The sequence below is a fragment of the Marmota flaviventris genome, chromosome 1 (genome assembly GCF_047511675.1).
Source record: "Marmota flaviventris isolate mMarFla1 chromosome 1, mMarFla1.hap1, whole genome shotgun sequence".
Lineage (NCBI taxonomy): Eukaryota > Metazoa > Chordata > Mammalia > Rodentia > Sciuridae > Marmota > Marmota flaviventris.
The window spans coordinates 169,506,918-169,530,184 of NC_092498.1; the positions used below are offsets into that span (position 1 = coordinate 169,506,918).

General features: G+C 36.5%; 1 protein-coding gene across 2 annotated transcripts; it reads right to left on the reverse strand.

Moving 5' to 3' along the window:
* Window positions 1-1,246: 1,246 nt before the first annotated feature.
* On the reverse strand, window positions 1,247-20,155 carry Arf4 (ARF GTPase 4). 2 transcript variants are annotated; one of them, XM_027921558.2, is made up of 6 exons: window positions 19,729-20,141; window positions 9,918-9,998; window positions 9,638-9,747; window positions 5,061-5,132; window positions 2,434-2,559; window positions 1,247-1,638 (listed from the first exon to the last, which is right to left on the reverse strand). In XM_027921558.2, exons 1-6 carry the CDS (start codon window positions 19,793-19,795, stop codon window positions 1,552-1,554), a joined length of 543 nt encoding a protein of 180 aa, XP_027777359.1. In that variant the 5' UTR covers window positions 19,796-20,141; the 3' UTR covers window positions 1,247-1,551. The 2 variants fall into 2 exon arrangements, with proteins under 2 accessions (XP_027777359.1, XP_071474982.1); XM_071618881.1 differs by lacking the exons at window positions 1,247-1,638; window positions 2,434-2,559; window positions 5,061-5,132 and adding an exon at window positions 9,138-9,329 and having other exon boundaries at window positions 19,729-20,155.
* Window positions 20,156-23,267: the final 3,112 nt, after the last annotated feature.

Genomic DNA, 23,267 nt, shown 5'->3' on the forward strand with positions numbered 1-23,267 from the left:
TAATTTTATTGCCTTAGTAACTAAAGAATGAGTCACATACAGTTCTCAGTTGAAGTTTAAAATTTGTAAAATCAAAAAGAGAAGTGATTGTAAACTTTGCTCTTCTTTGTAGTGCAGTGGCATCACCTAAGTCTATGTATTCTGCCATGCAAACAGCACTTGAGGAAAAAACTTTTTCAACTAGTGTTAGCTGTAAAATAAACATCACACATGCTTTTGGAGCAGTCCATTTGTTTGCTCTTGATGCAACTTTTGAAATTTACTGCTTCAAATGGAATTTTATAAGCCTAAATTTTTCTGGGTTTTTTTGTTTGTTTTGGGTACTGGGGATTTACCCCAGAATGATTTTCATCCCCAACCCTTTTCATTTCTTAATTTGAGACAGGATTTAAATAAGTTGCTTAGTGCCTTGTTAAGGTGCTGAGGCTGGCCTCAAACTTGTGATCCTCCTACCTCACTTCCTGAGTTGCTGAGAATTACAGGTACACACAGCTATGTCTGGCTGAAAACTAAAGTTTTGATATTGCAGCCCACTCCATGGTAATAATAACCCATGATAAATTTAGTTCTAACTTAAATAATTAATAAACCCACTGGGATTTATATTATTTGCCACAGTTTATAAAATATGCAAATCAACTTTGCTATACAGGAAAATTTATTTCAAACACAAAGAGTCATGAAGAACACACAGTTATATATTTTATCATTTTATTAGGAATAATTTCAAATGGGTTATGAAGAAAACTTATTGTGTTTGCTGAGTTTTCAAAAAAACTCTTAATGAAGATATGTTCATCAATAAACAAAACACCAGCAGAACTATCATATACTGGGCAAAGAGTCAGGCTGATACCAAAAGCAACATGCAACATAAAGAAGATAATAATATAAAGAAAGACAATCTGCTGAGTATTAAAAGCCATCTCAATATGAACTCTTTGCAACCAGCACAGAATTAGCTATCAAATCCAAACCACACCAAGGTTAAGTTTGGCTGACGGAAGCCAGGAAGTCAATAATAGGGAAAAAATATTAAGTTCCTCAGTGCAAGATAGCTGAATAGTGTTTTGGAGCATTTCCCTGGCTGGTACAAGAAGTATTAGAAAATCCTTTTGGCAAGGGATAGAAATAAATACAAATGGAATGCTACATGTTCAAATCAGCAGACTGTCCCAGGAATGATACAGGTATCAGTAAAGTAGCAAGGGGATAACTTTAAAACATTATTTGTTGTGGGCTCAAAAAACATTCAAAACTGATTTATTTAAAGGTGTCACAATAGCTATGTCCAGGCATTTAGGTTTAAAGGAAGTCAAAATTAAAAGGATACTTTTTCCCCAAGAATTTCTTCAAAACCAAGCATATTGCTAAAGAGCAACATTATACTTGGTAAACAATAATTGGCAACAAAATAAGTTTAAACGCTGTAATATTCTGCCCAAACCAGTCCCAGATACAGTTTAATAACCAAGATGCAAACTAATTTTGTTGTAACAAGCCTAGACCAATTCTATCAAAATGTGTCCTTGGTTAGATATCCAGTTTTATTTAACGTTTTGAAAGCTCGTTTGACAGCCAATCAAGTCCCTCATACAGACCAGTTCCTTGTGTAGCACAAGTGGCTTGAACATACCACTGTGAAGAAAGGACAAGAAAATACTGATTAACAAGATTGTGTATAAGCAGTGTTTAAACTTTCTTAATCAAAATACTAAGTATTCCCCCTTCAAATGTCCAAGGTTACTACTAAGTCAGCAGTCACTGTTAACTATATGGAAAAAAGAAAACGAAAATATGCAAAAACAATGGAAAATATGAGGAAATGTATTAAATGACTTCTTCTCAAACATAATTAATTTGCTATCTAAAGATTTTCTAACTATAAAGATTACTCAAAATTATCTATGCTTTAAGATTAGGAGTTTTCTCACACCTCTTGCTTCTCACAAACCCCCCTTATATTTAAAGCTACATCTACCTAGTCATTAAATTTAGTAAACTTTCCACCATTTAAACTGAAGAGAATATTCATGAGGAAACAGTAACTAACAAACTACTCAACTGAAAGGGCTGACTTTTGTATAATCAAAAATTACCATATTGTATTAGGGTTTGAACCCAGGGCCTCACACATTAGGCAAGCATTCTACTACTGAGCTAACATCCCCAGCTCTTTTTACTTATTTATTTTTGAGACACAGTCTCACTAAGTTGTTGAGACTGGCCTCAAACTTGAAATTTCTCCTGCATCAGCCTCCCCAGTAGCTGGGATTATAGGCATGAACCAGCCTGGCTTATGTTACCATAATTTTTATAAATGATGTGCTCATTGCCTTCACAGAGGATAACTATCAACTTTTAAATTGAGTATTAGCTGAAATAGTAACTCTAGAAGTCAGGAGGTCAGTATATTAACCTTCAAATACTTACTGTTCTGTTACGGAGAGACTGAAGGCCTAATTTATCTGTCATTTCGCTGATAGCCATAGCATTTGGCAAATCCTGTTTGTTTGCAAAAAGCAGCAGCACTGCATCTTGCAGCTCATCTTCCTCAAGCTAGAAATAAAAAGTAGACCATTAACAACTACAAAACTGGGTCCAATTATTGTAACTAACTGTCCAAAACAATGTCTTCCTATATATATATATTTTTTTTCAACATTAAATAGTGTTAAACAACAACCAAATTTCTCTACGTAAACTTCAGGTACTCTTACAACTTAAATCTCATATCTTTCAGTTTTTAAATCCAGAGTAAATAATCATATGCCTTGAAGTAAAGCAAAAATGTTTTTTAAGCCAATCATCCTATACCCCATCAAGGCAAATCACTTTCATGAATTTCCACAGAGAATGAAGACTGCCAAGGACAAGAAATATATAAGGGAATATAGTGTTTAAGGCATGATCTTACAGTACTTAGTAGCAAAAGTATTTAGATGGTGATCCTTTTGGATTTTTATCCTTTCCAGACAATGGGGTCTCACAACACTGAGAAAATAAAATTACTAAGATATTAGTAGTATCATAAAAGGTGCAAGAAGAGTACCAAGCATAAAGCTAGTAGGATTAAGTATTGTATAACACAACATGGATGACCCTTGAAAAATCATTCTAGGTGAAACAAGTTAGACACAAAAGATCACATATTAATATTTCCATTTATAGGAACATAAAGAATAAATAATTACAAAGAAACGAATACTAGATTATTGGTTGTCAGAGGCCAGGGATGTGGGTAGGAAAGGGAAGTAATGGGGAGTGACTGCTAATGGTTCCAGGATTTCTTTTTGGAATGATGGAAATTTTCTAATATTAGATTGTGGTGATGTTTATAAAACTCTGTATACTAAAGACCACTGACGTATACCTTTTTTAGGGTACAAGAGATCCAACCCAGAGCCTTGAATATACTGAATGCTATACCACTGAGCTACATCCCAGCCTTGACTTGCACATTTTATTTTATCTTTACTTATTGGTGTTGGGGATTTAACCCAACCCAGGGGTATTAACTACTGATTCATGTCCCCAGCCCTTTTTTATACTTTATTTAAAGACAGGATCTCATTGAGTTGCTTAGGACCTCACTAAATTGCTGAAACTGGCTTTGAATTCATGATCCTCCTGCCTCAGCCTCCGGAGCCACTGGGGTTATAGACGTGTACCACTGCATCCAGACTTAGCTGCCCATTTTTATGGTTTGTGAATTATATTTCAATTTAGCTGTTTGCAACAAAGAGTAGGTGAAATTTGACTTAACAGGCAAAAAGCCATCAGTGACTTAGTTATACAAATAACAGAAAAATTTTTTTTATAAACTATTCCACTCACAGGAGCAATGAATGATAATTACAATTTCATTTCAGTCAATATTTCATGGCCATACATCTGAAACCATAACAAGGTTCCTCGACAATTTTTCTCTCTTCCAGATTTTTAATAATCATAAATACATGAGAACATTAATCAGATACATGGCAAGGCAGAAATGCCACTGTCAACCAAATCCCCTCTTTCTAATGGAATTCTTTATCATAGCTGCTATTATAAAATATTTCTGAATAATAGGCACAGCACAGAAAAAACTGAACCTGAGTCCAGTGTGGTAGCACATTCCTATAATTCCAAGAACTGGGGAAGCTGAAGCAGGAGAATTTCAAGTTCAATGCCAGCCCAGGGGCAACTTAGTGAGATCCTGTCTCAACATTAAATAAAAAGGCTGGGAATATAGCTCAGTGGTAGAGTGCCCCTGAGTTTGATCCTCAGTACTGTAAAAAATGGAAAAAAAAAGAAAACTGAACCTGATGACCTTGAGAAGAAGGGATTCAAACCAGAAATCTCAGGTTAAAACTGAAAAACTGCAGACTTTATATTTGTAAAATAAAGAACTGGACTAAATCAAATATCCTTAACCAGAAACAGGCATTGAAATCAATCAGAGCATTCTGGGCAGTTTTTCTTTCCCTTTTTTTGTTGTTTTTTTTTTGGTGATATGAGAAAATGAACCTAGGGGCTTTGAACATACCAGGCAAGTATACTATCACTAAGCTCCATGCATCTTTTTCAACTTACCGAAGGAGCTTTTCTTCTGTTTTTTAAAAAAAGCTCTACAGGGACTCGCACAGTGGCATAATACTGTAATCCCAGTAACTCAGAAAGCAGAAGCAGGAGGATTACAAATTCAAAGCCAACCTCAGCAACTCATCGAGACCCTGTCTCAATATAAAAAATATAAAGGACTAGGGATATAAGCTCAGTGGAATCCCCAGTACCAAAAACATAAATGAATAAATAAATAAGCTCCATAGGGGGTCATGGATGCAAGTCCAGTGACAGAACACATACTTGCAATGTATAATCGCTGGAACCGAATTAAATAAATAAATAAATAGTTTTATAGGAGATTTTTTCTTGTGCATCCTTAAGAATCTGAGAATAATATAGTTTCTCAAGTTACTTTTTACCTCTTAAAAATATATACCAACCACTAACACCACCACAATCGCCCAGAAAAACAAACCTTGGAAATGATAAAATTTAAAATATATCCTTACCATTTTCTGCAGTACTTGGGCTCCTTCCTGAATTCTTTCACGATCATTGCTATCTACCACAAAAATAAGACCCTAGGAAAAAAAATTATTTCAATAAATTATAAAATAAAACTTAAGGCACAGAGTAAATATGAAACATAACTAGCAAAATGTTATCAAGGTTAGACACTGGAAGAAAATGTTCCCTTACTGAAATGTAACAACAACAAAAAAAAACACCTCAGGGTTTTATTTTTTTTTTTTTAATATTTTTTTATTTTTTAGTTCTCGGCAGACACAACATCTTTGTTTGTATGTGGTGCTGAGGATCTAACCCGGGCCGCACACATGCCAGGCGAGTGCGCTACCGCTTGAGCCACATCCCCAGCCCACCTCAGGGTTTTAATACTAAAAACTAATAAGCATTATTTGTGATTTTAACTTATGTAATTTCAAATCTAAAAGAAAAATCTTAATCTTAACCAATGACGACTTTTCTCAACTATGCTTAAAATACTTTTCAACCCTTTTTTCTTCCCTAGCATATATAAGCACAAGTAAGTAAAGAGCAAAATAAACACAACGTGAAGACAAAAGGAAAAAGAATAAACTAATGATCCCAAAGAATCATGAATTTACTAAGAACAGGCTTATTCCCAAAAAAGCATGCTACAAAAAAGAAAAAAAAAAAAAGTGGCAGGAGTGAAGGGAGAGCATGCCCTAAAATAGTTTGCATATGCTTCAACGTGGAAAGAAAAAAAGAGCCTTATTCCAGAATGTTGCCTGCCAACTCTATCATGAGAAGACTCAAACAAAATATAACACAAGGATTGTGGTAAAGTATTTGCCTTGCACACATAGGCCCTAGGTTCTATCCTCAGTACTGCCAAAGGGGAAAAATAATTTTTTTTTTTTTTTTTAAAGAGAGAGAGAGAATTTTCAATATTTATTTATTTATTTTTTAGTTTTTCAGCGGACACAACATCTTTGTTTGTATGTATGTGGTGCTGAGGATCGAACCCGGGCCGCATGTATGCTACCACTTGAGCCACATCCCCGGCCCCATAAAATCTTTAAAACTATCTCATCATCAAGTTTAATCTGGGAACAAAAAAAACAAAAACATGAAAATTTCAAGGTTCACTTGATCAAACTGAATTTTTTTTTTTTTTTTGGTCTGGGTATTGAACCCAAGGGTACTTAACCATAAGCCACATATCCAGCCTTTTAAAAACATTTTACTGACAGACAAGATCTCACTAAGTTGCTTAGGGCCTCGCTCAATTGCTGAGGCTGGCTTTAAAATTTCAGTCCTCCTGTTTCAGCCTTTGGAGCCACTGGGATTACAGGGGTGCACAACTGTGCCCTGTGCAAATAAGAAATTCTTAACAAAAAAGGAAGGTAGTGATGTTTTTTTTTTTTTCAGCAGTACCTCAGGGTGATCTACCACCAAGCTACATCACAAGCTGTTTTTATTTTGAAGCAGGGTCTCAGTAGTGACAGTCTTTAAAGATATTTACAAATATAATAATTCTGTACTACAAAAGAGATACCATTTGGAGGCAATAATTTGAATTAAGACTTTTTGAAAAAATTTCAAATGGAAGCCAGTCATGGTGTAATCCCAACAACTTGATAGGCTGAAGCAGAGGATTGTAAGTTTGAGGCTAGCCTCAGCAATTTAGAAAGGCCCTAAATAACTTAGCAAGATCCTGTCTCAAAATAAAAAATACAAAGGGCTGGGGATGTGGCACAGTGATAAAGCAGCTCTGGGTTTAATCCAGTACCTCAAAACATTAAAACAACTTTCATATGGGAAAGTATGAAATTCTCAGCCAGAAAAGCAGGGACAGATTAATTTAATAGCTTTGGTAAAATCTATTGGTATTTTGCTAATGTGATTCACTGCTTTTAATATTTTTCTTCCTACAACCCTACCTTCTAAAGTATTTTATTTATGGTTTTTTTTTTTTTGTAATGGGGGATTGAACCTAGGGGGCTCTACCATTAAGCTACACTCCAGCCCTTTTTACTTTTCTTTTTTCTTTCTCCTTATTTTTTTAGTTGTAGATGGACACAATACCTTTATTTATTTATTTGTTTTGTGGTGCTAAAGATCAAATCCAGTGCCTCACACATGCTACGCAAGCACTCTACACTACTGCGCCACAACCCAGCCCTCTTTTTACTTAAATATTTTTTTAGTTGTTAATAGACCTTTATTTTATTTATGTATTTATATGTGGTACTCACACATGCCAGCGCCTCACACATGCCAGGCAAGTGCACTACCACTGAGAAAAACTGATCAGGAATGCTAGAAATGCAAGCTAAGAGCTTAACTGTGATTACATCAGGTGACACCTAAGACTTTCTCCAGCAGATATGAATTCCCTAGGAAGAAATACTTGGGATTTTAATTCTAGGGTGGCGTGAAGGCCAGGAATGGAGCTAATCTAAAATTTAAAACTCAAAAATTCTTACAAAGTGTTGTAAGTAAATCCAGAGATAAAACCATGGTTACTGGTGGATCAAGAATTATAAGGTTTTACATGATGCTTAACTTTACTTCAAAAATATGCTCCCTAGCCAGGCCCAGTGGTGGCACCTGTAATCCAAACAACTTGGGAGGCAGAGGCAAGATCATCATAAGTTCAAGGGCAACCTGGGCAATTTATCCAGAGACCCTATCTCAAATTTTTTAAAAAAGGGCTGGGAATGTAACCCAGTTATAAAGCACCCCTGGCTTCAATCTCAGTACAAAAACAAACTCCCAAAACAAAAACAAAAACTCCCTAAATGAAACGCTAAGACTCATTTTTAAATAATTCAGGGGATTGGGGTTCACTAAACATGACTATCGGTTAAACAATATTGACTATATCCAACAACTAAAATTGTAATAATGGGAATTTATTATGCTAAATAAAGTTTTTTAAAGTATGGCAACTTTGATAAGCAAAGCTATTTTAATGACATACACATTCTTGTTTTTAAATAAGAAAGTATCCCATTTTCTTATTTTGACCTACTACTTATACTAGGTTTGTTCCAACCTCTCACCTGGGATATTCACTGCCCTCTGGTGGCATTATATCTCATTTGCATGCAATATTTTAAATGTTGGAGAGCAAGTCTAACGTTACAAATTTAAAACATATCAGTACTTTTAATATCACACTTTAATTTTTTTTAATATTTATTTCTTAGGTGTAAATGGACACAACACAATGCCTTTATTTTTATGTGGTGCTGAGGATCGAACCTGGGTCCCGCCCATGCTAGGGGAGTGCTCTACCACTGAGCCACAATCCCAGCCCCATCACACTTTAATTTTTTAAAATTATCAACTTCAGTAATAAATAAAAACTAATGAGTAGAAAAGACAGCAGAATCGGGACTAGATTAAGCAAAGAACTCTCCAATCTTGAAGTCATTTCAAGTTTTAATTTCCTCATGAGATTTAAACTACAACGGTGGTTCTCACTGAGAAGCAATTTTGCTCCCAGGGACTATTTTCCAAATTTTGGATTGTCAAAATTCAGTGAGACAGCTGCTACTGACATTTATCTAATGAGTAGAGGACAAGGAAGAGAGCCTTACTTACAGCCCAAAAGTGTTAGTATGACTGTTGTAAGATCCAAAATCAGCATCACCAGAGAACTTGCTAGAACCCCAGGCCTGGCTCTGTTTAACCAATATGTATTTTTGACAAATATCCAGGTAATTCATATGCACATTCATGTTTTAGAAATGCTAATGATGCTTAGTTACTTGCTCAGAGATTCTGATTCAAGTGGTATTTTGATATGATTGAGGCTTCTGGATTTTGAGAGCTCCTTAGGTGATTATCATATGCAGCTAAATTTGAGAACTCCTAATCTACAGGATCACTAAAGTCTCTTCCATGCCAGTATTATATATACTACATGACACTAATAAAATTATCTTACAAGTCAACATAACATTTATCTTAAATATTTTAAGATAAATTTTAAATAAAGTAACAAACACTGGGCTACTTGAGAAGGTCTATCATTATCTTACATTTATTAGAAACCACTACGATAGAAATTTACACATACTTTTCTTTCTAAACTAACAATGAGAGACCTAATTCATGCTTTTTTTTTTTTTTGAGAAAAAGAAAAGAAGTTTTTTTTTTTTTCTTTTTTTCTTTGCTAGCAAAGGAGAAACACAGGAGACTCCTGTCCCAGAGGCTGTGATTCTGCCCATCAGCAGGACAGGGGGTTTTGAAGAGGTGATTTCAAGGCCATATTCCACTGGTCTCTGTGGAAGTTGTAATTCATTTGTTAATTTGGGAGATAGTCTGAGATCTTCTGGTACCTCATTCTTGAAAACCACATCTGCACCCATCCCACCTCATCTTTCAAAATCTTACTGGGTTAGCTAACTCTTACCACAGGTAGTTTAGCTTTCAAAAGCATGAATGAAAGTCCACTAAAGAATATGGGAGTAGTAATAAGGTCAACTCATATGATACACACCAACCTCCAAGTAAACACTAGATATTAATGTAAAATTCATTACATGAAACCTACAAAAAAGGTCTTAAATTTTTTTTATACCATTCTTACCTGGGTATTCTGGAAGTAATGCCTCCAGAGAGGCCTAATTTTATCTTGACCACCAACATCCCATACTGTGAAACAAATGTTCTTATACTCTACTGTTTCCACATTAAAACCTACAAGGAAAAACAAAAATGCTGTGCATAATGCATTGTTAAAATAAACTCCTTTACTATGGAATATCTTAGTTATCCTATCAAGAAAATCATCAAGTTTTAACAAAAACACAGATTCTGCCTTTTTTCCCATTAAGATGTAAGTTAAAGTCAACAGTAAACTTTCTTACCAATGGTAGGAATGGTGGTGACTATCTCCCCTAACTTCAGTTTATACAGAATGGTCGTCTTGCCAGCAGCATCCAATCCAACTAGAAGAAGACATTACAGATTTAAAATCTAGACCAAAAGCATACAAAGAAATAATTTTATAATGACTTATTAATTTGAAAGTAAAAGTTGACTGTTCACGGCACAAATCTGAGTTAGAAACAAAAATCACCTCACTTCTGATTCCCAAAGGGAATATACTAGAAGCCTTTCTATTTTTCTTTCTAGACCTATCAAGACAGCATAAAGTAGCAAAAGGAAAAGAATACCTGGTTGACTCAGAATCTAATCTTTGGTTCTGCCACAAACTTGATAGGTAAGCACTCTGCAGTGAGCCATATACTCAGCCCTAGGTTAAATGATTTTTATTTTTTATTTTATTTTTTTGTGGTACTGGGGATTAAACCTAGGGGTGTTTTACCACTAAGTACATCCTCTCTCAGTCCCTTTTATTTTGAAACAGGGCCTCACTAAATCGCTGAGGCCAGCCTCAAAGTTAAAATCTTCCAATCTCATCCTCCCAAGGAGCTGTGATTACAGGTGCACATCTCAGAACCTGTCTATCACCCACCCTCTTAGAGGCACACACCTGTAATCCTTGAAACTTGGGAGTTCGAGGCAGAAGGATCACAAGTTCAAGGTCAGCCTCAGCAACTTAATGAGGCCCTAGGCAACTTTAATGAGACCCTGTTCTCAAAATAAAATAAAAGGTTCAATACCTGGTACTAAAAAAAACTAAAAAACAAAAACAAATTAGAAGATGAATCAGAGAACACAGAATAATAACAAAATCTATAGAGCATATTTTAAGCAAAATGACTTGATGTTAAGGAGAAAATATAGGTAACAGTGTCTTGGTCTCCTTATAATAATAAATGAAGAAAAGGCTAAATATACCCCTACCTCATCCATTTCAACATCAAATATGCACAAATAAGAACCAAAGTCTGGGGCTTGGGATGTGGCTCAAGCGGTAGCGCGCTCGCCTGGCATGCGTGCGGCCCGGGTTCGATCCTCAGCACCACATACAAAAAACAAACAAAGATGTTGTGTCCGCCAAAAAACTAAAAAATAAATATTAAAATTCTCTCTCTTAAAAAAAAAAAAAAAAAGAACCAAAGTCTGGCTTAATTTGTATTGTAAAAATGGTTCTCCAATATAAATCAAGTCTTTCTTCTTAAAACAATTCAATTGAAGCTAAGGTGTAAGTAGGGAGGGATGTACTTGCTATAGAGAAAAAATCCACATTGGAAAATGATAAACTTATTACAATGATAGGGAAGAACAAATTAAGTCCTTTCAAGTATGACTCTCTCAAAATCTGTATATTCTATATTGTTTGCAAAAGCCCTCATAAATCAAAGACCAATATCTAATAACCTCACTGAATGTCTCAATTTTCTAAGAACGTCACTTTTAGCAGCCTCATTTATTTTTATGACATATTTTTTAAAAAATTAATTGAGGGGCCGGGTTTGTGGCTCTGTGGTAGAGTGCTTGTGTGAGGCACTGGGTTTGATTCCTGGCACCACATAAAAAAAAATAAATAAAATAAAGGTATTCTGTCCATCTACAACTAAAAATATATATTATTTAAAAATCAACTGAGTACTGATTGCAGCAAGGACACATTCTATATATTTACATCAAAGCATAATTTAGCACATGAAAGCAATGACAGTAAGTTTTATATAAAAAAAAAAAAAACTGAAATCATCTCAATTATCTTGTTTTCATTCCTGTGCAGTAAGTTTAATTTTTATCAGTTTGTCCAAAATGAAGACTATATAGTAATTCAGACTTATCCCACCTAATCCTTCCTATTCTCTACCCTACTTTTAAGATTTCCCTTCATGATCTAGCCTCTATGACTTCTTATACCTGTGCCCTCTAATCAAATCCTTTTCCCCCTTTTATACTAGATCACAGGTTTATTCTTTCTAAAATTCTATGACACATACAGTACAATGAGTCATCCACCCCAAGCCTTCATTCTTGGGCATAAGAACTACTATACAAAGTTTTATTTTTGAATATGAAACAGTAACAAAAAGATCAGCAGAGGGTGAGGACTATTGCTCAGTTGGTAGAGTGCTTGCCTTGCATGCACAAGGCCCTTGGTTCAATCCCCAACACACACCAAAAATAAAAATAAAGTGCTCTTTGGGGCCAGGGTTGTGGCTCAGTGGTAGAGATCTTGCCTAGCATGTGTGAGGCACTGGGTTCAATCCCCGGCATCACATAAAATACAACAATAAAATAAAGGTATTGTGTTAAAAAAAAAAAAAAAAATCAGGAAAGCATGGGATATAACTCAATGGTAGAAAAGTGCCTACCATGTGCAAGGCCATGGGTTTAATCCCCAGCACCACAAAAAATAAATAAGAAAACAATTTGAATAATTAGCAAAGAGAAGACACTACTGTAAAATCTGACATCTTCAGTGAAAACACACACAAAAGGAAGGCGTGTAAAACAACCAAATCTTTTAATTTTTCTACAATGCTATCTCTCTTGAGAGAATAAGATATTTTTAAGAAAACAACAACAACAAAATCACCTTAAAATCCAAACACAATTAAGCCAAGTCAGAACTGAAACTGAAATGCTGGTTAGGAAAAAGGAAAATGAAAAACAAAAGCACTCAAATCATATACTGAGAACTGACCAATCCTCATTGGAGGTCCAGCAAGACCTCATTCCACCTTTTAAAAACAATGTAAAAGCCAGGCATGGTGGCCCATGCTTGCATTTCCAGCAAGTGAGGAAGCTGAGCAAGAGGACTGCCAGTTTAAACTGCCTAAGCAAATTAACAAGACCCTGTCTTAAAATAAATGAGAAGGACTGGGGATGCAGTTCAATGGTAGAGCACTCCTGGGTTTAATTCCCAGTATCACACCAATAAAATATAAATCAAAAAATACTAAGAATGCATAAAGTCCAAGATGAATCATGATTAAATAATTATTTTAAGTTATAAAAAAAGACACAAGTATTCCAATTATTCTTTTAATAAGTTTTATAACGGTAAGTCTTTTTTTATTTTTTATGTGGCACCAAGGATCAAACCCATGCCTCACACATGCTAGGCAAACACTCTACCACTTAACTACAACAGCAGCCTGCAGAGTCTTTTTTAACCTGATTAGCAAGTATGGCTTTCATTAAATAAATAAATAAATAAATAAATTTCTTTTATCAAAATGTTGAACTGTTTACATTTCCTGAAGCATCCTTTTGAAGATGACTGCTTTATAGCCTTCAATAAGAACTTTTATTTTTCAGGGAAGCATTTACAAAATAATGCAATCAGAAAGACCTTTTAAGCACCCACAAATTATTTTTTACATGAAAATTACAAGGGGTTAGGGCTGTAGCTAGGTGGTAGAAAGCTTGCCTAGTATTCAAGAAGCCCTGGGTTTGGTTCCCAGAAGCATAACAAACAAAACAAACTACCAGACAACAGGGCTGGGGACATAGATCAGTGGCAGAGCACATCAGCATGCATTAAGCCCCGGGTCTGATCTATAGCACCACAAAACCGCCTCCCAAACTACAGTTTTTTTGTTGTTGTTTTGTTTTTGTTTTAGAGAGACAGAGAGAGAGAATTTTAATATTTATTTTTTAGTTATCGGCGGACACAACATCTTTGTTTGTATGTGGTGCTGAGGATCGAACCCGGGCCGCATGCATGCCAGGCGAGCGCGCTACCGCTTGAGCCACATCCCCAGCCCAAACTACAGTTTTAATAGCTCATAGCCACATAAAAGATATCTTCTCAATTGTATCCAAAATAATGGTGCTGTATAAATACAAACCAAGAGTTGTTTTTTATTTGTTTTGTTTTTTAAAGGCTGGGGTTGTGGCTCAGCAGTAGTGCACTTGCATAGCATGTGTGAGGCACTGGATTCAATTCTCAGCACTGCATATAAGTAAATAAAATTATTAAAGTCTGTCAACAACTCAAAAAAAAAAAGGCATTTCTATTGTGAGCTTTAAGATGCACAAATTGTAGGAACACACCATCATCAACTTAAAACTCATTATATAGTTCTTTACACAAAAACTTGTTGGTCTAACAATTTTGTGCCACTTTAGAAATTTCTATTTTTTTAAAAATATATATATATATATATATATATATATATATATATATATATATATATATATTAGTAGTAGATGAACACAACACCTTTATTTTATTTGGTTTTATTTTTATGTGGTGCTGGGGACTGAACCCAGTGCCTCAAGCATGCTAGGCAAGCGCTCCACCACTGAGCCACAACGCTGGTCCCACTTTAGTCATTTCTTAATATGTATTTCCCTATGTTTCAATATTTGGCAATAGATTTTTTCCACAAAGTGAAACTATAACCAATTCTCAAATAACCAAGGGAAGAATAATCTGTACAATTCAGTAAGTTTTCCCTCCCCTCCACTATTATAAACAGGTCAATGTATTGGAAGATATGCTGGAATCACTACTTATTCTTAACTAGGCCTGTACTTTGATCAAAGTGTTAATATTCCAAGCAAAACTACTTCAGTAACCTTTGCCAATCATTAAAAAGTATGTCTACCAACTTACAGCAGTCAGAAATTCTTATATTTCAAGTTAAAGAAGGCCGATGCAGGGTTGGGGATGTGATGCTCAGTGATAGAGCACTTGCCTCGCATGTGTGAGGCACTGGGTTCAATCCTCAGCACCACATAAAAATTTTAAACAAAATAAGTTAATGTGTCCTTCTACAACTAAATAAAAATATTTTTAAAAAGAAGGCAGATGCAATTATATCAACTTTGAAAGGGAAAAAAAAAAAGTACAGAAAAAAACCCTTTCCAGATGGGAAAAATTATTTTCCTTCATGTTTTCCTTTCTCTTTCAAATTTTGTTTTCCTTTTAATTTCATTTTCCACTTCAAATTTTCATAAAAAGTTTGAAATACACCATAATTTTAAAATAATCATTTAAAATTGAGAGTTATTGTGTTCCAAGCACAGTACCAGGTCCATATTTTTGACACTTACATCCTTAAATTAACCTTCCATTTTTCAGACTAGGCATCTTAAGTTCAGAAATGTCCCCAGAATCACAGAAGTAAAACAGCAGGTGTTCAAAACCCTAGGTATTCTGTAGAATTAGAACCTTCAAATGTTGCTAGTGGGAATGTGAATGACACACTGCTTTTGAAAACAATTTGTCAGTTCCCCAAAATGTTAAACGATTATCATATGACCCCCAAATTGCACTCCTAGGTTTTTACCTGAGAATTAAAATATGTGCCCACCAAAACAAACTTGTCACATATGTTCATAATATCACAATGCCATTATTTATGAGACCAGTAAGTACAAATGCCCAAATTTACATCAACTAATGAAAGGAGAAACAAAATGTGTTATAGGTGTCATACAATGGAATTACTATTTGGCCATTTAAAAAAGGCATGAAGGGCTGAGGTTGTGGCTCAGCGGTAGAGCACTCGCCTAGCAAGTGTGAGGCCCTGGGTTCGATCCTCAGCACCACATAAAAATAAATAAATAAAACAAAGGTATTGTATCCAACTACAACTAAAAAATAAATATTTAAAAAGTAAAATAAATAAAATAAAAAAGGCATGAAGTACAAATACATGCTACAACAAGAACTTTGAAAACATCATTCCAAGCGAAAAAAGCCACACAAAGGGCTACATATTACATGATTCCATGGTATAAAATGTTCAGAATAGACAAACACAAAAATAAAGTAGATTAGAGAGGCTGGACTTTAGCTCAATGGCAGAGCATTTGCCTAGCATGTGTGGGGCACTGAGTTCAATCCTCAGAACTGCATAAAAAAATAAATAAAGGCATTCTATTAATCTACAACTACAAATTTTTTTAATATTTATTTTTTAATTGTAGTTGTCAATAATACCTTTTTAAAATTTACTTTAATGTGGTGCTGAGGATCGAACCCAGGGCCTCACACGCACTAGGCAAGCACTCTACAGCTGAGCCGCAACTCCAGCCCCCCACCTCCAAATTTTTTTTTTAATAAATTAATAAAGTAGATTAGAGACTGCCAGAGAATGGGAAGAGGAGAATGGAAATGTCTGCTAAAGGGTATAGATTTCTTTTTTGGAATGATGAAAATATTCTGGAATTAGAGAGTGGTGATGGCTACAAAATACAAATATACTAAAAACCGTAAATTTTATGGTACATAAATATTACAACTTAAAAAAATAAAAAGACAAACAACCTAATCCTGACACCAGAGTGCTAAAGTATTGTTTATAAATACTGCCATTCTGCCTTTAAATTTTTCTGGAGGATGTAATGTACCTTAATATTATCTGTTTGACCATTCAAACAGAAACTGAGGCTACCAGCTATGAAAAAGTACAGTGAGTGTAAGTTTTGCTTCTACTTAACAGTTCAGGAACATTTGCACTTGATTTATCAGGTTAATTAGAAACATATCATAAAAGTCAGTGTTAGCCACACTTTGTTGTAATGCAGATGTACCTAGGTATGGCTGTATCTATCAACTTCTAGTAACATGAAACTTGATTTTTTTCCCTTTCAGATTTTGAAAATTTCCTATATTCTCATAACTAATCAGAAAGGCCTTATTTTATTTTGCAGTGCTGGGACTCAAATCCAGGACTGCAGGCATGCTAGGCATGTACTCTACCATTGAGCTACATCCCCAGCCCAGGCCCCTTTACAAAAAAAATTTAAAGGGCTAGTAATTATGTTTTCAACTAATGACATGAGAAAATGCTTGCAATAAGGATAAGTTAAAAATGAGAACAAAAACTATCACAACTCAATTTTAGAACTGAAAAATGATATAGCTACTTTGGAACTTTTAAAACATGAGAGTAAAGAAGGCAAATAATAGTGAAATAGTAATTACAAGCAATTATTACTTTATTCTTTCACATGTTGTCTAAATTTCACAAACAGGACATATTTTTTAATCAGTGCAAAAAAACTACATAATAAATGGATTTACGAAATATGCTGAAAAATATGAAACACACTTTTAGTTTGAAGACCCACATAAAATATTGCTAATATTTCTTAAACTTGGCAAATAAAAGATCCTTCCTCTTGAACCTCTCTGGTCCCAAAGAACCACAGTAACATTCAAGGCAATACAGACTACAATGGTATTAGCAAACTTTTAAAGCAATACTTTTCGATCCTTTTCAACAGGTTAAAAACTCAAAAATTCAAAGTAAAAGAGGTTGAGAATAACTATCCTCTGCAGAACCCATGAGCATATTCAGATATAAACAAAAATTCACAGATTCCCTTATTAAAACTAACATTTTATCACAGACCAAGATATGGATATCTACTTAAAATAAGTTAATGTAAGGCTAACTGCTTTCTAACTCCAGCTGTATAAGAACTCGGATGATATCTGGCTGCCCTTGAATTTAAACTTAATAGCAAAACATGAGTAATTAGCCCTTATAAATACTACATAGTTTCTGTCCTTCAAGAGTCCAAAAGACTTTAAATTTGAGAGTGTTGGCTTTTTATTTCTAATTACAGTTAACTACCAGCCTTATCTTCCAACACTGATTTTTTTCAATAACTTGAACTTTTGGGACAGCAGTAAAGGCAGGAATTAAATTTACATCTTTTCCACAGTAGCCTGGCAAAACAGACACATTAGCTAACTGCTTTTAATACATTTTGTGACCTACTATTTATGCTGTCACTCTTAAAGCCACAAAGAAAAACCTAAGACTTATCAAACTTTTAAACCACCTCCTTTCCCTGTTCTTGAGAACATATCCCTGTTTGTACTTACTCTAATAAGTTACCATAAAAATTCGCCTTGTGACAAAAGTGTTTTTAATCAAGTAAAACTGATTACTCCTAAACTAAAGTGCAAAAGAAGAAAAGCAAACCATAGGACTGGGGCTGTAGCTCAGCAGCAAGCACTTGACTAGCATGCATGAGGCACTGGGTTCAATCCTCAGCACTACATAAAAATAAACAAAGGCATTCTGTCCATCTATAATTACCAAAAAAAAAAAAAAAAAAGAAAAAAGAAAAATTAATGAAAAAAGAATAGCAAACCATAAAATAAATAATTCCAAATCCTGTCTTCTATCACTTGCAGAAAATTAAATACTTATCCCCTTCCATTTTCTTCTGATCATTATGTGGGAAAGAGGGGAAAGCAAATATAAGACATTGTTTATAGCATATTTCTGCCCTTCTTCCCATTCTGACAGTTTTAACCATCACAAAAGACCAAGGAAAGGAAAAATAGCAACTGATTTATGATAAACATTAAGTAAAACAACCAATGTACTACATCTTCAGGAACACAATTACGTCCAGGTAAACCTCTAAGAAACAGGCTGGAAATTTTATTTATCATAGTCCAAAAGTTCTCCCACTGACTTCAGATTCTTTTTCTGACTGCCAATTTTCAGCCACTTAAAACTTAAATAATATACCTGCCCTTCTAAGTCTGTCCTCTTATAAAGGAAATATGAGAAACTTAAAAACACTAACTTGTCTTTGTGAACGAATCATGAACAATTGTTTTATGGATTGTAAAGAAACTAAGAGGAAAATAAAACAAGAACCAAATGTGTAAAATAACTCTTCATATACCTTAAAATATTGAACTTATCACAATAGCAGAACTGGAAAAATAGGTCCCACTGCCACTCTCTAGAAAACAAATAAACCAACAAGCTTCACACTTGAGAGGCTACTTTTAACATTATTCAGGTCTATTATTCGGTTGTGAGGTAGAAACTACTCACAGTACTAGGAAGGAGGGGTTGCTTACATCACCCAAGTGACAACCCTTCTCCCTCAGCTGTGCAAAAAAAAAAAAAAAAAAAAAAAAAAGCCTCTGAAAAAGTAGTTTTTAAAATTTTAAGTTTCGAAAAGAAATTAAAAAAAAATTGTAGTTACTATTTGATAAGGTTATCTTAAAATCAAACGTCATGATGTTCGGTTAAGGTATTAAAAATTTACCAGGTTTTAAAAGTAGTTTCTCAAAGTTTTCTGTGTTAAACCTTAAGCTGGACAGATATTAGTTTATAATAAACCAAATATATTTAGAGTTCTTAAACGTAGACAAAAGAAATAGATACATGCTAAACTTGGTTTGCATGGAATGAGCTCATTAATAAGGGGGGAAAAAAGAAGCCGAATCCAGCGCGAGGCAAAGTTTAGCAAAATGAGCTAAAGATTCCGGACTCCCCACAAACCTAGGGTGCCCCCTCGCCATCGCACTGGCCCTGGTCACTTCCTGCCCCAGGCGGCACCAAGTCGTCGGTGGCCGCTCGCTCACCTACCAACGGTGTACGCAGACCGTGTACACCAAGAGGAAAGGAGGAGGAGGAAGGCTGGAGACGCTGAGACTCCCTCTCAATTGCTGCCCACAACCAGGTTAGAGGAAAAGAAAATCGCACTCTCAGAACGGACCTTACCAGCGTTCGCTTTCCCCAAATCTCCACCCAATCTAGTCCGGTTTTCAATTAGAACAAGGAAAATCAAGTCCAGAATAAGAAAAATGTTTCCCGAGGCTCTGAACCTGCCTCTTTAGCGGCCGATCCGCGGTAATCGCTCACCTTTCGCCATTGTTCCCCCAAAAGAATTCTTTCCGACCCCCGACCCGTCACCCCTCCCCCACCACAGCTGGCGGAGGAAAAAACAGGCCCCGAGGCGGCCCCAAGCTTCAAGATCCGGCCTCCTTCCCGATCCGTACAGGGGTCTGGCCTTCGGTCCCTCACTCACCCATCAAAATACGCATCTGCTTCTTGCCGAAGAGGCGGGAGAACAGAGAAGAGATGGTGAGGCCCATGGCGGTAGTGGCACTTGCGATGGGCAGAATAAGGGGTCGGGGCGTCCCTGGGCCTTCTCCTTTCACACTCCCAACAAACTGAGCGCAAGGGAAAAGAAAGACCTGAGGCAGAAAGGGGGCGACAGGGACCGCTCGTTGGCCGGCGTGACGGGTGAAGCTTCGGGACAGGAATTAGCGGGTGGAGGACCGGCTTGGCGACTGGCGCGGCAGCTCAGGCTCTGACTTTAATTCTCCGGCTGTGCCACGTCACACGGCGGCCCCGGCAACTCTGGCTGCGGCCCTGCCCCTCCAACGCGGACAGATTCGCGTCACCGTCGCCCCATCCCCCTGTTCTTCCGGTACTGCCAGCGCCACTACGCCTGCTCACGCAGGGAATTGGCCATACCTTTGCTGACGTGCATCTCTCTCGGCTGCTACTTTCCGGACGTGGCTCCAGGAGTGGGGCGAGGCCGGATGCACAGGCATACTGGGAGAAGGGCGAAGTCCCATGATGCCTCGCTTTGTCACTTCCAATCAGACTCAAGGCAAAATGCCTCTGCTCAGAAAAATGTGTTGTAGGGTTGTATCCTTGCTTCCGGGAATGCGAGAAAAGCATTATGGGTTAGATAGTGAATGTTTGGGCGTCTTTCTCTTTCACGCTAGGCTTTGGGGATTCCCAGATCCCCCGAATGTACCCTTTTCAAGCACGCGATCAAAATCTGGCCTGGTGGAGAGGCGAAGATGGACCCTGCATTTCAGACAGATAAGTGGTTAATAACAGATCTGCGGGTGAGAAACGGTGGCAATCTAGTAAGGTGGTAGGACACACCAGGTCCTATATCAAGACGAGAGTTCCAAGACGTTTCCATCGGCTGTTGATTTTTTTAACAGAAGGCAGTCAAGGAGGTTTCTTGTATCTTTCCTCTCCTAGAAGCATGAAAGATTTATTCTGTATGTTCAGGAAGTGTAAAGCTTCCTTATTTTAAAAACATATTTTTTTCTTATTACAAAATAAATGTTAAAAAGAAGGAACGTTTAATAAAATCAAGTTCTTCAGAGTAGGGACGAAGAGCATGAGAAGAAGATTAACATTAAACAGGGATGAGAGGTGGGAGGGAAAGGGAGAGAGAAGGGAAATTGCATGGAAATGGAAGGAGACCCTCAGGGTTATACAAAAGTACATACAAGAGGAAGTGAGGGGAAAGGGAAAAATAATACAAGGGGGAGAAATGAATGACAGTAGAGGGGGTAGAGAGAGAAGAGGGGAGGGGAGGGGAGGGGGGATAGTAGAGGATAGGAAAGGCAGCAGAACACAACAGACACTAGTATGGCAATATGTAAATCAATGGATGTGTAACTGATGTGATTCTGCAATCTGTATACGGGGTAAAAATAGGAGTTCATAACCCACTTGAATCAAAGTGTGAAATATGATATATCAAGAACTATGTAATGTTTTGAACAACCAACAATAAAAATTTAAAAAAATAAATAAATAAAATCAAGTTCTTCATGAATTTCACCTCCTTCACCACTCTGTTGTTGACGTTTAGGTTTAATAGTGCCACAGTTCCCACTAGTTCTATGTTTATCCACCCTTCAGCTCTGTTTATAGTACTTTTTTGACTTCTTGGCTAAATAGATATTCTGATTACTCAGGCTCAAAGCATCATAAACTCCCAAAATAGTTAAAATTTCACATTTAATGATGTCTTCACAATTCGCCCCCCCTTCCCCAATTGTCTAAAAGCACTAAGAAGGCAGAGAACCAGTCTGTTTTTGTATTCCTTGAACTTGGCACACCTTGGACACTCAGTAAAAATGGTTGAGTCATAGGATAACGAAATAAACTGACATATCAGTACTGTGGAATACTGTCATGAGTTAGAATGATATAAAACTATATACAACAGTCTAATGTAAAGATCCCCAAAGTACAGTTGGGGGTGGGAATCGTGAGAGCTGTAGGTAATATAAAAATGGGGGGAATAGGGGCAGGAAACAAGCACCTGGAAAGCCCTGCAGGTAGTGAGGAAACCTGATTTTTGGAGTGATAGTAAAAGGAGATATGTGATTTTAAAAATTGCTTTATTGAGATATAATTATATCAATACGATTCACCAATTTAAATGTACAATTTGATAATTTTTAAAAAAATTTTTGTAGTTGTGGGTGGACAGCATGCCTTTATTTTGTTTCATTTTTATGTAGTGCTAAGGAACAATTCAGGAGCCACTTGTCAAAAGAAACGAACTTTATTTTTAGAACACACACACCAAACCACACAGCTCCTCAGGAAAACCTTCAGAGCCCAACTGCCACCACTGGCTTCCCACAAGCCTCTCAACCTCCCCCACTCCTCCTGCTCTTGAGGCTGATTGGCTGGGTCCTGTGGGCAGAGCCAAAAAAGTTCCCCAATGAGCAGGTCCGTGGTCTGAAAGGGCTGGGAAACAGCCCAATGAGCATCACTGCAGAGGAGCCAATCAGTTGGCAGCTAGAAGTTTGCTGGGGTGGCTGTGAGCCAATCATCAGCTGGCTGCTGGAAGTTTGCTGGGGACCCTTCCGCCGTGGTTCTCAACAGTAGTTGTAGGTGGACAGCATGCCTTTATTTTGTTTCATTTTTATGTAGTGCTAAGGATCAAACCCAATGCCTCACACATGCTACGCAAGTGCTCTGCCACTGACCTACAGCCTCAGCCCCCAATTTGATTAATTTTAATAAATGTGTTCAGTAGTGTGGTTACCATCTTTACATTTCTTTTACCCCAAAAAGTTTCCTCATAGTCACCCTCTTTTCACCACCAGTCCAGCAGCAGGTCATTGTTGTCATCATAATTTTTTCTTTTCCAAGATTTCATAATGGAATTATATATAGTTTTCTTTTTTTATGTCTATCTGCTTTCTGCTAGCATGATTTTGAGATTCATTATGTAATTGCATGTATCACTAGTTTTGGGGGTATTTTTGTGGTACTGGGGAATGAACCCAGAGCTCTGACATACTAGCCAAGTGTCCTTCCACAGAGCTATATCCCCAGTCCTCAGTTATTATTTTTTATTTTTTTAAACTTTTTTTTAGTTGTAGATGGACACAATATCTTTATTTATTTTTATGTGGTGCTGAGGATCGAACCCAGTGCCTCACATGGGCACGGCAGGTACTCTACCACTGAGTCACACCCCTAACCCCTCAGTTATTATTTTTAATTGCTAAGTAATAATTCATTTTTTATGCACTTGCAAGTTAATGGACTTTGGGATGTTAAAGTTTGGGGCTATTATGAATAAAGCTATTATGCATATTTGAATATATGTTTTCGTTCCTTTTTTCCCCCCCTCTTTTGGGTACTGGGGATGGAACACAGAGATACTTTACCATCCCCAGATTCACCTGCCTTCTTTTGAAAGTTTTTGAGACAGGGTCTCACTGAGCTGCCCAGGCTTGCTTTGAATTTGCAATCCTCCTGCTTCAGCCTCTCAAATATGGAATTACA